We start from the raw sequence: 11,989 nt of genomic DNA on the forward strand, positions 1-11,989 counted from the left end.
CTCTCTTTCTCTCTCACACACACACAGACACACCCTTACATGTTTCTACCATCGTGAATGAATTCTAGGTCACGTTTATGATGTTAACCAGATATTCCAACCACTATGTATTGATATGACTCTAAAAAGAAAAAGATTTCTGAAAGCATTTTGCAAGGCATTTATAGAAGTAAGAGATGTGTTTTCATTTTATCACCACAACCTCCAGTAAAAATTGGAGACTATTATTCCTGGAGACTTCAGAATTTTCTTTGGAAATATCCCCCAATTCAAAAGGAAGTCTGACACAGCCTCATAAAAATCTATGTCTTAATAGGTGCTGTGTCACTGAAAACCACTGAAAAGACAGGGTTAAGAACACAAAGTGAGCTGCACACCATATATGGAGAAACCCGTTTCTTAAAACTAGTGATGAACTCATGCTCTGTTCTGTTTTCTCAAAGCTGAAGTCGGCTAGGTTTGCAAAGCTGCGGGCTGAGCACTCAGGCAATCACACTCTCAGAAACTGCGGCGGCTCTGGACTGCAGCCTCCCAAGGCTCCATGCCAGACAAAGCATGCGTGTCACACTTGCTACAATAGCCTGGATGGTTTCTTTTGTCTCCAGTTATTCACACACAGCAAATCTTTTGCCAGATATCGAAAATGAAGATTTCATCAAAGACTGCGTTAGAATCCATAACAAGTTCCGATCAGAGGTGAAACCAACAGCCAGTGATATGCTATACATGGTAAGGAAAATATCATTAATTGTGGCGTAAGTCAGTCAGAAACAACTAATGTGTTTAACTTTGGTGTTAATACCTTCGTAATCCTGAATGATTTTTTTCATTGTGATTAATGTGTGCAGTAAATTCACAGTCTGTGATCAAAACACATCCAGTTTAGCTCTGTCTACTCAACTGTTGTTATAAGCAAGTGCCACAGCACATTTTACTTCTCTTTTTGGACACTTCCTGTTTTCTGGTTTTCAGTGGATTTTATTTCTCTTTTTGTTATTTTCTTCCCTGTTTATGTTTGTGATTTGGTTTTCTTTTGGTTTTTGCCTCTAAATTTACTTTTTTTGTTGCTGACAAAGTACTGAGTTGCTCAGGTAGGCAGAATGGCATCTGGGGAAAGGATGGGATTTTGATTCAGTAAGGCTTGGGATTGAATTTCAGATCCGTGGCTTTAAGCTGGTTTTTAACCTTTCTGAACTTCTTAGGATATGGGCTGTTGCGGTTATGGAATAATGTTGTGAAACATGGCACACACTATTTTGCCCATAATTAGCCTTCAGTGAAATGTCAGTTTTCCTCACTTAGATTCTAAATTCCATGAAACTAAATAATCACGTTTCCTACCAGCCCTACACAGTGCTTGAAGACCATATTTATAGAGGACTCATATGCAGTGGTATCTTCTCTCCTTATCTCACCTCGTTTTCCATTCAAATTCCCACTGTACTCGCCCCAGTTACATTTTAGATGAACCCCCTATTGCTTAATGCTTATTTTTGCAGACTTGGGACCCAGCACTAGCCCAAATTGCAAAAGCATGGGCCAGCAATTGCCGGTTTTCACATAATACACGGCTGAAGCCACCCCACAAACTGCACCCAAACTTCACTTCACTGGGAGAGAACATCTGGACTGGGTCTGTGCCCATCTTTTCTGTGTCTTCCGCCATCACAAACTGGTATGACGAAATCCAGGTCTATGACTTCGAGACTCGGATATGCAAAAAAGTCTGTGGCCACTACACTCAGGTAAGGATCTGCCCTATATTTTCTTGAAACTGTCTTTTCAAGTGTGAGGAGAAAATTGTACTATGAGGTTAAGAAAATGTATAGTATGCTAGTATACCTGTAAATATAAGGGAGTTACAGACTTACTTTAAAAATAATAAATAGAACAGACTCCAATAACAGAGAAAATAGTGCTTGAAAAGTTTAGTTGTGTGAACTAAGCACATAATAGGTAATATGTGAGGCCCACCAACATGGACAGGCTTTGAACAATTTCTGTAACAGCTATTCTCCCATAGGACTTTATTTCATTTGTGAGAAATCAAAGAACCTTATGAGTGAAAGGATTTTCAGGTTCCAGCTGGCATAAGTTTTAAATGAAATTTGAGGCAATTGTTTTGGGACTACAAAATTGGAAGAAACAAGCCTCTCAGACAGAAACATCGATAAGAACTGGTGCTTCCACAGCCTCTCATTCTCTCAAACATCGACTGAAAACCTACTATGTGCCATGCACTAGGCACCATGCACGGTGCTACACAAGGAGGGAGAAAAAGTCAGTCCCAGGCCAGCAGAGAGGCCAATGTGTAAACTTATATGAACCATTCTGAGGGTATTCTGCCCCCAGAATCCATATTATTAGTCCTAATAGCCACATTCAGAGCCACCCATTGAGTTTTTTTTTTAAATTTTTACTCAAGCTGATTCTGGCTCCCTAACCCTACCTCACATTTGCAGCGTGACAGAAACAACTCCCTAGGAAGCATCTGTCATAATCGCTGCCTTCCTCTCCTGGTCACATTTCGTTTATTTACTGTCACTTCCTGGCCATCCTTGTCAAACCAATAACTTATGGTACTTAACCTATAATTGACTGTTTGGGGGCACAAAAAAATCAGTTGAAATGGGGTATGAAGGCAAAAACGTTTCTACCAAGGCAGTTACATTGAAATATTAGGTGGTTTTAAGGAGCAACATGGTGTTAGAAAAACTCCCTCACTCCAGCTCAGCCTTACAAAGCCTGTGATCTCATTCGTGGTGTTACAGATGAACCAAGTTTAGTGCAGTTACAAAAAATTAGTATTATAAGAGTAAAATGAATTTCTCCTAAATTTACCTCATAAACTAACAATTTTGGTTTACATTTACAAATAAATTTAACCAGGAAATAAGTTTCCTTGGATTCCAACAAGACCTAGGGGAGAAGACAGCTAAATCTAGATAGCCTACAAGTGGTAATTGTACTATTATGCACTGCAGTATTTAAATACTCAGAAATAATTGTCAGTTTGAGGGCTCCTACTTTCATTTATTTATTAGTGTTTAAGCTTTTACCCTATAACAGGCACTAGTGATATGTTTTAGTCCAGATTCTTGGAAAACAGAGCCTGAGACAATAGTTTATGAGCTAACATTTTATTGGGATACAATTTTGGAGAAGTGGAAGTGAGGAGAAATAGGGAATGAGCCAGGGAAGGAGGAGAAATACAGCTGGGAATGGTCCCTGACTCTCAGGAATTGACCTTTTGGGAGAGACTTATGTGTAAATGGATTATGACAGTGTTTGGCTAGTACAATTTAGAGAAGCTGACAAAGTGCCATGTGAGCAAGGAGGACAGAGTGAGCAACTTATCCAGCCAAAAGGAAGTGTAAAGCTTCACACTGCAGAAGACATGTGAATTGGTACTTGAAAACTGAGTGGGAGTTTTTCAGATGAAAAGGAAAGGGAAGAGAATTCTCAGCAAGGTGTGGAAAGTATACAATATGTATGAATGGGCCTGGTACTTTAGATCAATGGCAAGAAGCTCAGCATGCCAAATATATAGAGGTCAAAAGACTGTAAAATTGACAACAGACTCCTAAACCATGCTCAATACACAAGACACTCCATGTTCACCATTCCAGGAAATCGAAAGAAGAGAAAATTTGAATTTATGTCATAAATGCCTGAGATTTCACAGATGGCCCTCCCAAAATTAACTGAGCTTACTTGTAAAATTTCCCCTTACATCTAAGGGAAAAAAGGAGGGCTAATATTTTGGTCACGAGAAAATTCATTTTCTAAAACCCAGTCCCATACATACAGATATTAAAACCCAAGCTCAGTGATCCTAACATGAGTGGTCCTCTTTAAGAGACCACTACATTCTGCCCCCACTTCAGAAGAGGGACACTCATCATGGGGAGAATGTCAAAGAACCCCCTGGGCTGGGAAGATAGAACAGCAGCAATCACTTTTTAAACGGGCATAGTGTTTAGCTCTCTACACTGAAGACCTCATTCATTTATTACCACAGATCTATTAAGGAGATGTTAATGGTATTACCCACAGGTGAATAAACAGAGAGGTTAATAAGTTGTTCCCCTGATGTCATTTGGCTGGTAAGATGAAGAGTTGAGGTTCAGATATTAGATATGTTGGAAGGCTTAAATAATAATTTCACTCGCGTCTGTGTGAAGAGACCACCAAACAGTCTTTGTGTGAGCAATAAAGATTTTAATCACCTGGGTGCAGGCGGGCTGAATCCGAAAAGAGAGTCAAGGAAGGGAGATAGGGGTGGGGCCGTTTTATAGGATTTGGGTAATGGAAAATTACAGTCAAAGGGGGTTGTTCTCTGGCTGGCAGGGGCGGGGGTCACAAGGTGCTCAGTGTGGGAGCTTTTGAGCCAGGATGAGCCAGGAGAAGGAATTTCACAAGGTAATGTCATCAGTTAAGGCAGGAACAGGCCATTTTCACTTCTTTTGTGATTCTTCAGTTACTTCAGGCCATCTGGATGTACACGTGCAGGTCACAGGAGATATGATGGCTTAGTTTGGGCTCAGAGGCCTGACAAATATGTATAAATTATCTAATAAAATACTAGTATTTAGTGGGCACTGAACAAAGGGTAGATCCCTTACATGAGCTGGTTTTCCAACAATTATAATGGAAGAAGGATCTGACAGCTAGGTGAAAGACTCTCTGTTTTCATCGTGACAAGAAATCTTCCTGGGGGACTCAAAACTACTCAATTGCTGTGTTAAATTCATGCTGGACAGTTACTTTAAGTGGATATTACAACCTCCTACTTATCCTCTTCTTCTCTTCAAAAATCAAGCTATTTGCAGATTTTGGCTGATGATGGGAGGTTGTACAGAATAAAGAAAATAGATTCAGACCCATTATCTCCTCACAAAATGTATGATATTTCTTGATGTATTCATTCAACACTTTAGCTTTGTCTTCACTGGAGATAGACTGGCATTGAGGAAAAATGTTGGTGTATAAAATGTAAGATGATTCAAATTCGACATTCTGTTGCTGACAGTTCAGCTTTATAAAGTTTAGAAATAGTTTGATTAAAGTATCTGGGCAGGGTAGCAGATTACTTGGGTTTGATAGTCCTAGGATTTCCCACTAGATGGCGCTACTGATCTTATTTTAGTTTTTCTCTTCCTGCCTCCTCCCACCCTCTTGATATCTTTATTTTTATACTCTCGTAGAACCATGGAAATGTGACGTTTCTCAATTTCTGTAGTAGGTTTCATATATGTTACAATGTTACCATACTCCTGATAATGAACCAGAAGAGCTCATACAGAGAATTGAAAGGGAAAGATGGTGGGAAGGGGTTGTGGGCCTATAAGGGAGACATCTTCCTCCCCTCTGGGTTCCCCAGGTGCAGTGCTTTTGTAAGAAAGGTATAAAGAGTGGTTCCTGGTTCTGAAGAGCTTGCTAAAAGAGAAAACACTAAAACCATCTTGCTGAGGGCATGGACTGTCCTCACAGTACTTCATGGCCAGGCAGAATTAGGTTCCAATCTTTTACCTACAAAAGTAAGAGCAATAACACTTATTTATTGAGTTGTTATAAGGATTAAACATGATGTCACATGTAAAATGCTTAATGGTACACCTAAGTTCTCAAAAATGAGTAGTTCTTATAATTATGGTTTTTTGTTTACTATAGTAAGTAAACATACAACAGAAACCTGCCTGATAAAAAAAATTAAAGTGTTAAGAATTTTTAAGCATAAGAAACTTAGTGGTAAGGGAATGAAACAAGAATATTTGCTGAGTGCTTGCTATGTTCCAGAAGCTCATTTAAAACTTCAAAATAGGCCTATGGAGTTGGTATTGTTATTATCCTCATTTAATAGATAAGGAACCTAAGACCAAGGTCACACTGTAAGTGGCAAAGCTTGAATATGAATTCAAGCCTTGTGGCTCCAAAGCCCACAAGTTTAACCAAAAACCAGAGTGACCATGAAGCTTTTAAAAAGATACTGACTTGGAAAGATAGATAAACTGTGCTACATCCATGTAATAAATATTACTCAGCAATAAAAAGCAGTGACTACAAATGAATACAACAAATGCTTATACTAAGTAAAAGAAGCCAGATTCAAAAAGCTATATTTAGACTGATTCCATTCGTATAATGTTCTGGAAAAGGCAAAACTACAGAAACAGATTAATGATTGCTGGGGTCTAGGGGTGGGGGTTGACCACAAAGGGGCTCAAGGGAACTTTCTGGGGCGATAAAAATATTCTATATCTTGAATGTGGTAGTGGCTACACAACTGTATTCTTTTGTCAAAATTCGTAGAAATGTACACCTAAGAATCATAAATGTTATTGTATCTTTATTATACCCTAATAAACCTGACTTTTAAAAAAAGAGGCCAACTAAAACACACAAAATGGTAACTAACATTTGCACACTTCTGAGGAAAAAGTATTAAAATGCGGAAGGGATCTAAAGATTAAGAATACTTTTGATATAACAATGCTACAGAAGAAAGTACCCAAAGACCAAAGCATAAAAATATAAAATGAGCAAGGTGACAATAAAGGAATAAAGACAGCACTGAACACAGCATGCATAGGAATTACCTGAGGAACTTGTTAAAATGCAGACTCCAAAAGCAACTCCAGTGACTGGCATTCAGTAGGTTTGAGACAGGCCCAAGATCATTTTAAACAAAAGACCCCATGTAAAATCACTTTGAGATATATGAATAAAACTAAAAAATTTTAAAAATAAAACTGATCAGAAAGTAGAAGTTTAACGATCAAACCTGAGGATTAACAACCCTTATAAAGCTGGGCTTTCGCAGTGAGACAGAGGCCTAAGCTGATTCATTGCCTGTTCAGGCTGGAGTTCCCTGCAGGGGGTTCCTGGGGATAAAGAAATGTTTCTAGGGAGCACTCCTTTTAGATCATGGAGTAGGGAAGTACACTCTCCCTTGCCAAAGGAGGGTACCCTCTCCAGTTGCCAAACCAAGGAGAAGGCAGCCCACATTCTGCCCACCATCTCCCTAGTCACGTCCCCACCTCTACCACACCTTTAAATCTTGGAGAAGCTGAGATCCAACCTCAGCTCTCCTCTTGCCTCACTTCCTATTCTCCCTCCAGGTGTTACAGGAAAGGGGTCGGGATCCAAACCCCAAGAGAGGGTTCTTGAATCTCGCATGAGAAAATTCAGGGTGAGTCCGTAAAATGAAGGCAAGTTTATTAAGAAAGAAAAGGAATAAAAGAATGGCTACTCTATAGACAGAGCAGCCCTAAGGGCTGCTGGTTGCCCATTTTTTTTTTTTTTTTTTTTTTTTGATGGTTATTTCTTGATGATATGCTAAACAAGAGGTGGATTATTCATGCCCTCCCTTTTTAGACGATATAGGGTAATTTCCTGATGTTGCCACAGCATTTGTAAACTGTCATGATGGGAGTGTAGCAGTGAGGACACCAGAGTCACACTCATCGCCATCTTGGTTTTGGTGGCTTTCACCTGGCTTCCTTACTGCAACCTGTTTTATCAACAAGGTCTTTGACCTGTATCTTGTGCCGACCTCCTATCTCCCCTGTGACTTAGAATGCCTAACCGTCTGGGAATGCAGCCCAGTAGGTCTCATCCTCAGCCCCTATTCAAGATGGAGTTGTTAGGGCCGGGCATGGTGGCTCACGCCTGTAATCCTAGCACTTTGGGAGGCCGAGGCAGGCAGATCACCTGAGGTCAGGAGTTTGAGACCAGCCTGACCAACATAGTAAAACCCCATCTCTACTAAAAATACAAAATGAGCTGGGCATGGTGGCACATGCCTGTAATTCCAGCTACTTGGGAGCCTGAGGCAGGAGAATCGCTTGAACCTGGGAGGCGGAGGTTGCAATAAGCAGAGATCGCACCATTGCACTCCAGCCTGGTCAACAAGAGCAAAACTCCGTCTCAAAAACAAACAAAACAACAAAACAACAAAAAAAACACATCACCAAGATGGAGTTCCTCTAGTTCAAACACCTGATACAGGGAGCGAACTTCATTTATTTTTAAAGTAACTTCTTCGTTTTCTGCAGCCACACTGGCTTTTCTTTCAGTTCTGTGAATGGGTCAATCCCACCCTGGGATCACACAGGATGTTGCCCTCTGCTGGAAGACTCCAGACCAGCTCATCCCAGGTCCAGCTCCACCTCATTTCTTCAGAGAAAGGCACCATACCATACATGCCCTTAGCATCTTCCACTTCCTATTCACAGTGGTCAAACTCTCACCTGATGAGTTTCATGACTGCTTTTTTTCTAAGTTTTGTGAATGTACCCACTGGTTCTAGCTCATTCATTTTTGTGTCCCCTGTATTTAGCACAGTTCTTATGATAAAATTGCTCAAAAACTTATGAATAAAAAATAATTTAAATTGTAATTTGGTACTGCTGTAAAAAGGAGTACATTTAATTGCTGGCTGTATCCACCTTTAAATACTTTCTTCTTTAGGCTTTTGTGACACCAAACACTCTTGGTCAAGATGGGCTATATAACTGAATTTGTGGAGCCCATTGCAAAATGAAAATGTGGAATCTTTTGTTCAGAAAGCAAGAGAAAAGCACCACTAAAGGTGCAAAAATATGTGACAGCACTGCTCTAAACCAAGCATGGGGCTCTTTTGACTGCTGGATCCCATGTAACAGTGCAGGTCTCTTTGTTCTTGGCTTCCCTCCTACATCACTGACCCCTCCTTCACTCTGTTTTGCAGGCTGGTTTTGTGTTTGTTTTCATTATCCCAGACTCTCATTTACTTGATCTATTATATTTGCCTGTGTGATCTAATCTTGCCCCCATGTCTTCCAGATTTACATCTGTAGCCTTACCCTGTCCTCTGGACTGCAGCCACCAAGTCAATCTTCACTTGATGTCTAATAGGCATCTCAAAATCAACATGTTCTGAACAAAACCCCTGCCCATGCTCCCACCTACCCTCCTCCTTCCCTGGTTTTCTCCATCTCAGTAAATGTTTCTCAAGCCCCAAACCAAAATTTTTATCTCTTCCCCTCTTACCCTACACTCAAAACAGAATTCCTTTAGCTTTACCTCTAAGCTGAGCCATGAACCTGATTCATTCTTGGGAGCTCCACTGGCATCACCCACGTGTGAGTCACTATCTTTTCATTCTTGTACCATTGAAACAGCCTCCAAAATTACCTGCTTCCTGTTTCCCTTGCTCTTCTCAGTCTGTTCACTTCATAACCACCAAAGTGATCTAAGACATGAAAAAGAACATAGCACTCACAGGAATCTCCGTGATTGGTTTCTCTGCCTTTGACCTCATTGCTTATAACTCTCCCCAACTCATCAGATCTTGGCTTCACTTGCTTTCTTCCTGCCATTCTATAATGTCAAGCAAATTCCATCTCAGGGCCTTTCTCCCTGGTGTTCCCTCTGCTTGGAATGCTCTTCCTCCATTGTTTGTTTCCTGAATGTTTGTCCTGAGTGTTGCATCCTCGTTGTCCAAGTCTCGGTTCAAATGCTTCCTCTTCAGAGATGTCTTCCCTGAACACCCAAGTTAAATCAGCATCACCTCGCCAGCAATCACTCACTATTGCATTACCCTGTTTTATTTCTTCATTGTACTGTCAAAAATTATCTTATCGTTTATTACACACACACACACACACACACACACCACAATAATGGTAACTACAGGTCTATCCAGCTGATTTCTGAGCATCTAAACCTTCCTGGGTTTTAAGCACTCTAACTAGAGTGGTATACCTCATCATGTTTATGAAGACCTAATCATACCCAATGTTTATCTTATGGTTTCTCTCTGTTAAAAATCCTTATTTCCTTTCAGGTTGTTTGGGCAGATAGTTACAAAGTTGGCTGCGCAGTTCAATTTTGCCCTAAAGTTTCTGGCTTTGATGCTCTTTCCAATGGAGCACATTTCATATGCAACTACGGACCAGGGTAAGTGCCTGAATCAACCTGTTTATAGGAAACATCCCCAAATAACAACAACAAAAAATCATTTTAGCAGTATTCCTCTTCATTATAGAAAATCTGGATAGTAAAGTATAAATAAAAAATTAACATAACCTTTAATTCTTCTGCCCAGAGATATACTTCATTAACATTCTGGTACATTTTTCTTGGAGAGAGAGAGAGGGTGTGTGTGTTTGTGTACATCCTTTATATATACTACCTAAATACATATGCACATATTTTTAAGAGTGGTAAGACTAAAATGTTCGTCAGGGACATAAATTGTATACGGTAATAATACCACAGAGTGGAAGAACTGATGTTATATTTATTGGTTTATTAAAAACTTGGCAATTTTACACAATTTTCAAAGCAAAACAAATTCCTCAACTTATATAACCTATTTCATTTACTTTTGACAGTTATTTTTAAAACAGATATAGTTCCCACTTTGGGAAACAGGGAACACACCTTCCTCCTACTTTCTTTAAACTTACATATGTGTGCTTGTGTCATACACATATTTAGAAAACTGATCATACTGAAAATATACATTTTCTATTTTTCATTTAAAATTATGCTGTGAAAAATTTTCCCCTTATCAAAATTTTAAGTGATTTTAATCATAAAAACGATAGATTGTTTATATAATGCTTACAATGCTCTCAGCACTGTTAAAGTGCTTCACATATATTAACTTAATCTTCACTAAAAGTTTATGAGATGGCTATTACTACCCCTGTTTGGCAAATAAGAACAGCAAGGCACACACGGGGTCAGCAACCTGCCCAAAGTCCTCCAGTTAGTGACCATCACTGATGGACTTTGATTTGGCTGTCTAGCTCCAGAGTCCATGCTCTTGATGGTACCACCATCCTGTTGAAGAATTTAGATTGTTCACTATATTTTCATTTAATATATGATGAACAACCTCGTATATATATCTTCAGTCACTTCTATTTCCCTATAATTCCTTGAGATACTAGCACGTAAAGACTGTGACCATTTTTAAGTACATATTGCCAAATTACATTCCACCATTATATCAATTTGTATTTCACCATCAGTACTAGGTATTATAATTTCTTAGTATTTTCTAATTTGATGGAAATGGCATTTGTTTTCTTTTGCATCTCTGTGATTACTAGTAATTATAAATTTCTTCACATAATTGTCTATATTCCTTTTTCTGTGAATCATGTGGGCTGACCATTTTTTCTACTAGATTTTCTTATTTATAGAAATTGTTTATATTTTATAGTTTTTTAACCATTTGCAATATATATAACGATCTTTAATTTGTTGCCTTTGAATTTTTGGATTCCTGGAGATTGGCTGAAAGAAAGCCATTTCCCTGATGTAATGTGCAGAAGACATGCTCGATATTCTGATTGAGTGCTGTAGGTATGAAGGAGGAGACAAAGCAAGTGTCATTCAGAAGATGACAGCTTTGACTTAATATCTTAGAGTCGGAAAATAAAGAAAACCCAGAAAAAACTAGACAAAGCCATAATTTAGTTACTGGTAACTTTTCATATGACTTTTTTTTTTTTTTTTTTTTTTGAGACAGGGTCTCTCACTCTGTCACCCAGGCTGGAGTACAGTGGCTTGCTTATGGTTCACTGCAGCCTTAACCTCCCAGGCTCAAGCAATCCTCTCAACTCGGCCTTCCTGGTATCTGAGTCTACAGGCACATGCCACTATGCCCAGCTAATTTTTTGTTGAGACAGAGTGTTGCCGTATTGCCCAGGCTGGTCTCCAACTCCTGGGCTCAAGTGATCCACCTGCCTCAGCCTCCCAGAGTGCTGGGATTATAGGCAGGAGCCACTACACCTGGCCTCATATGACATTTTTAATGGTTAAGATACAGCTAATTTACTGTGTGACCCTGGGCAAGTTAACTCTGAATCTCAGTTTAACCTCCAATAGATCAGGATAACAGCACCCCCCACTTAGAGTAGCCATGAAAGTGACAAGAGAAAGCTTTGTAAAATACTAGGTATATATAATGTTTGGCAATGGTGAATGTTTT

General features: G+C 39.4%; 1 protein-coding gene across 1 annotated transcript in view; it reads left to right on the top strand.

The window, feature by feature from the left end:
- The window catches only part of GLIPR1 (GLI pathogenesis related 1), a 22,090-nt gene continuing 10,101 nt past the window's right edge, over positions 1-11,989 (top strand). Inside the window, exons 1-3 of the mRNA XM_055235977.2 lie at positions 1-729; positions 1,500-1,745; positions 9,830-9,942. Coding sequence (XP_055091952.1) covers positions 556-729; positions 1,500-1,745; positions 9,830-9,942 — 533 coding nt within the window. The 5' untranslated portion in view covers positions 1-555. The remainder of the gene's footprint in view (positions 730-1,499; positions 1,746-9,829; positions 9,943-11,989) is intronic.

Source organism: Symphalangus syndactylus, chromosome 13, assembly GCF_028878055.3.
Source record: "Symphalangus syndactylus isolate Jambi chromosome 13, NHGRI_mSymSyn1-v2.1_pri, whole genome shotgun sequence".
Lineage (NCBI taxonomy): Eukaryota > Metazoa > Chordata > Mammalia > Primates > Hylobatidae > Symphalangus > Symphalangus syndactylus.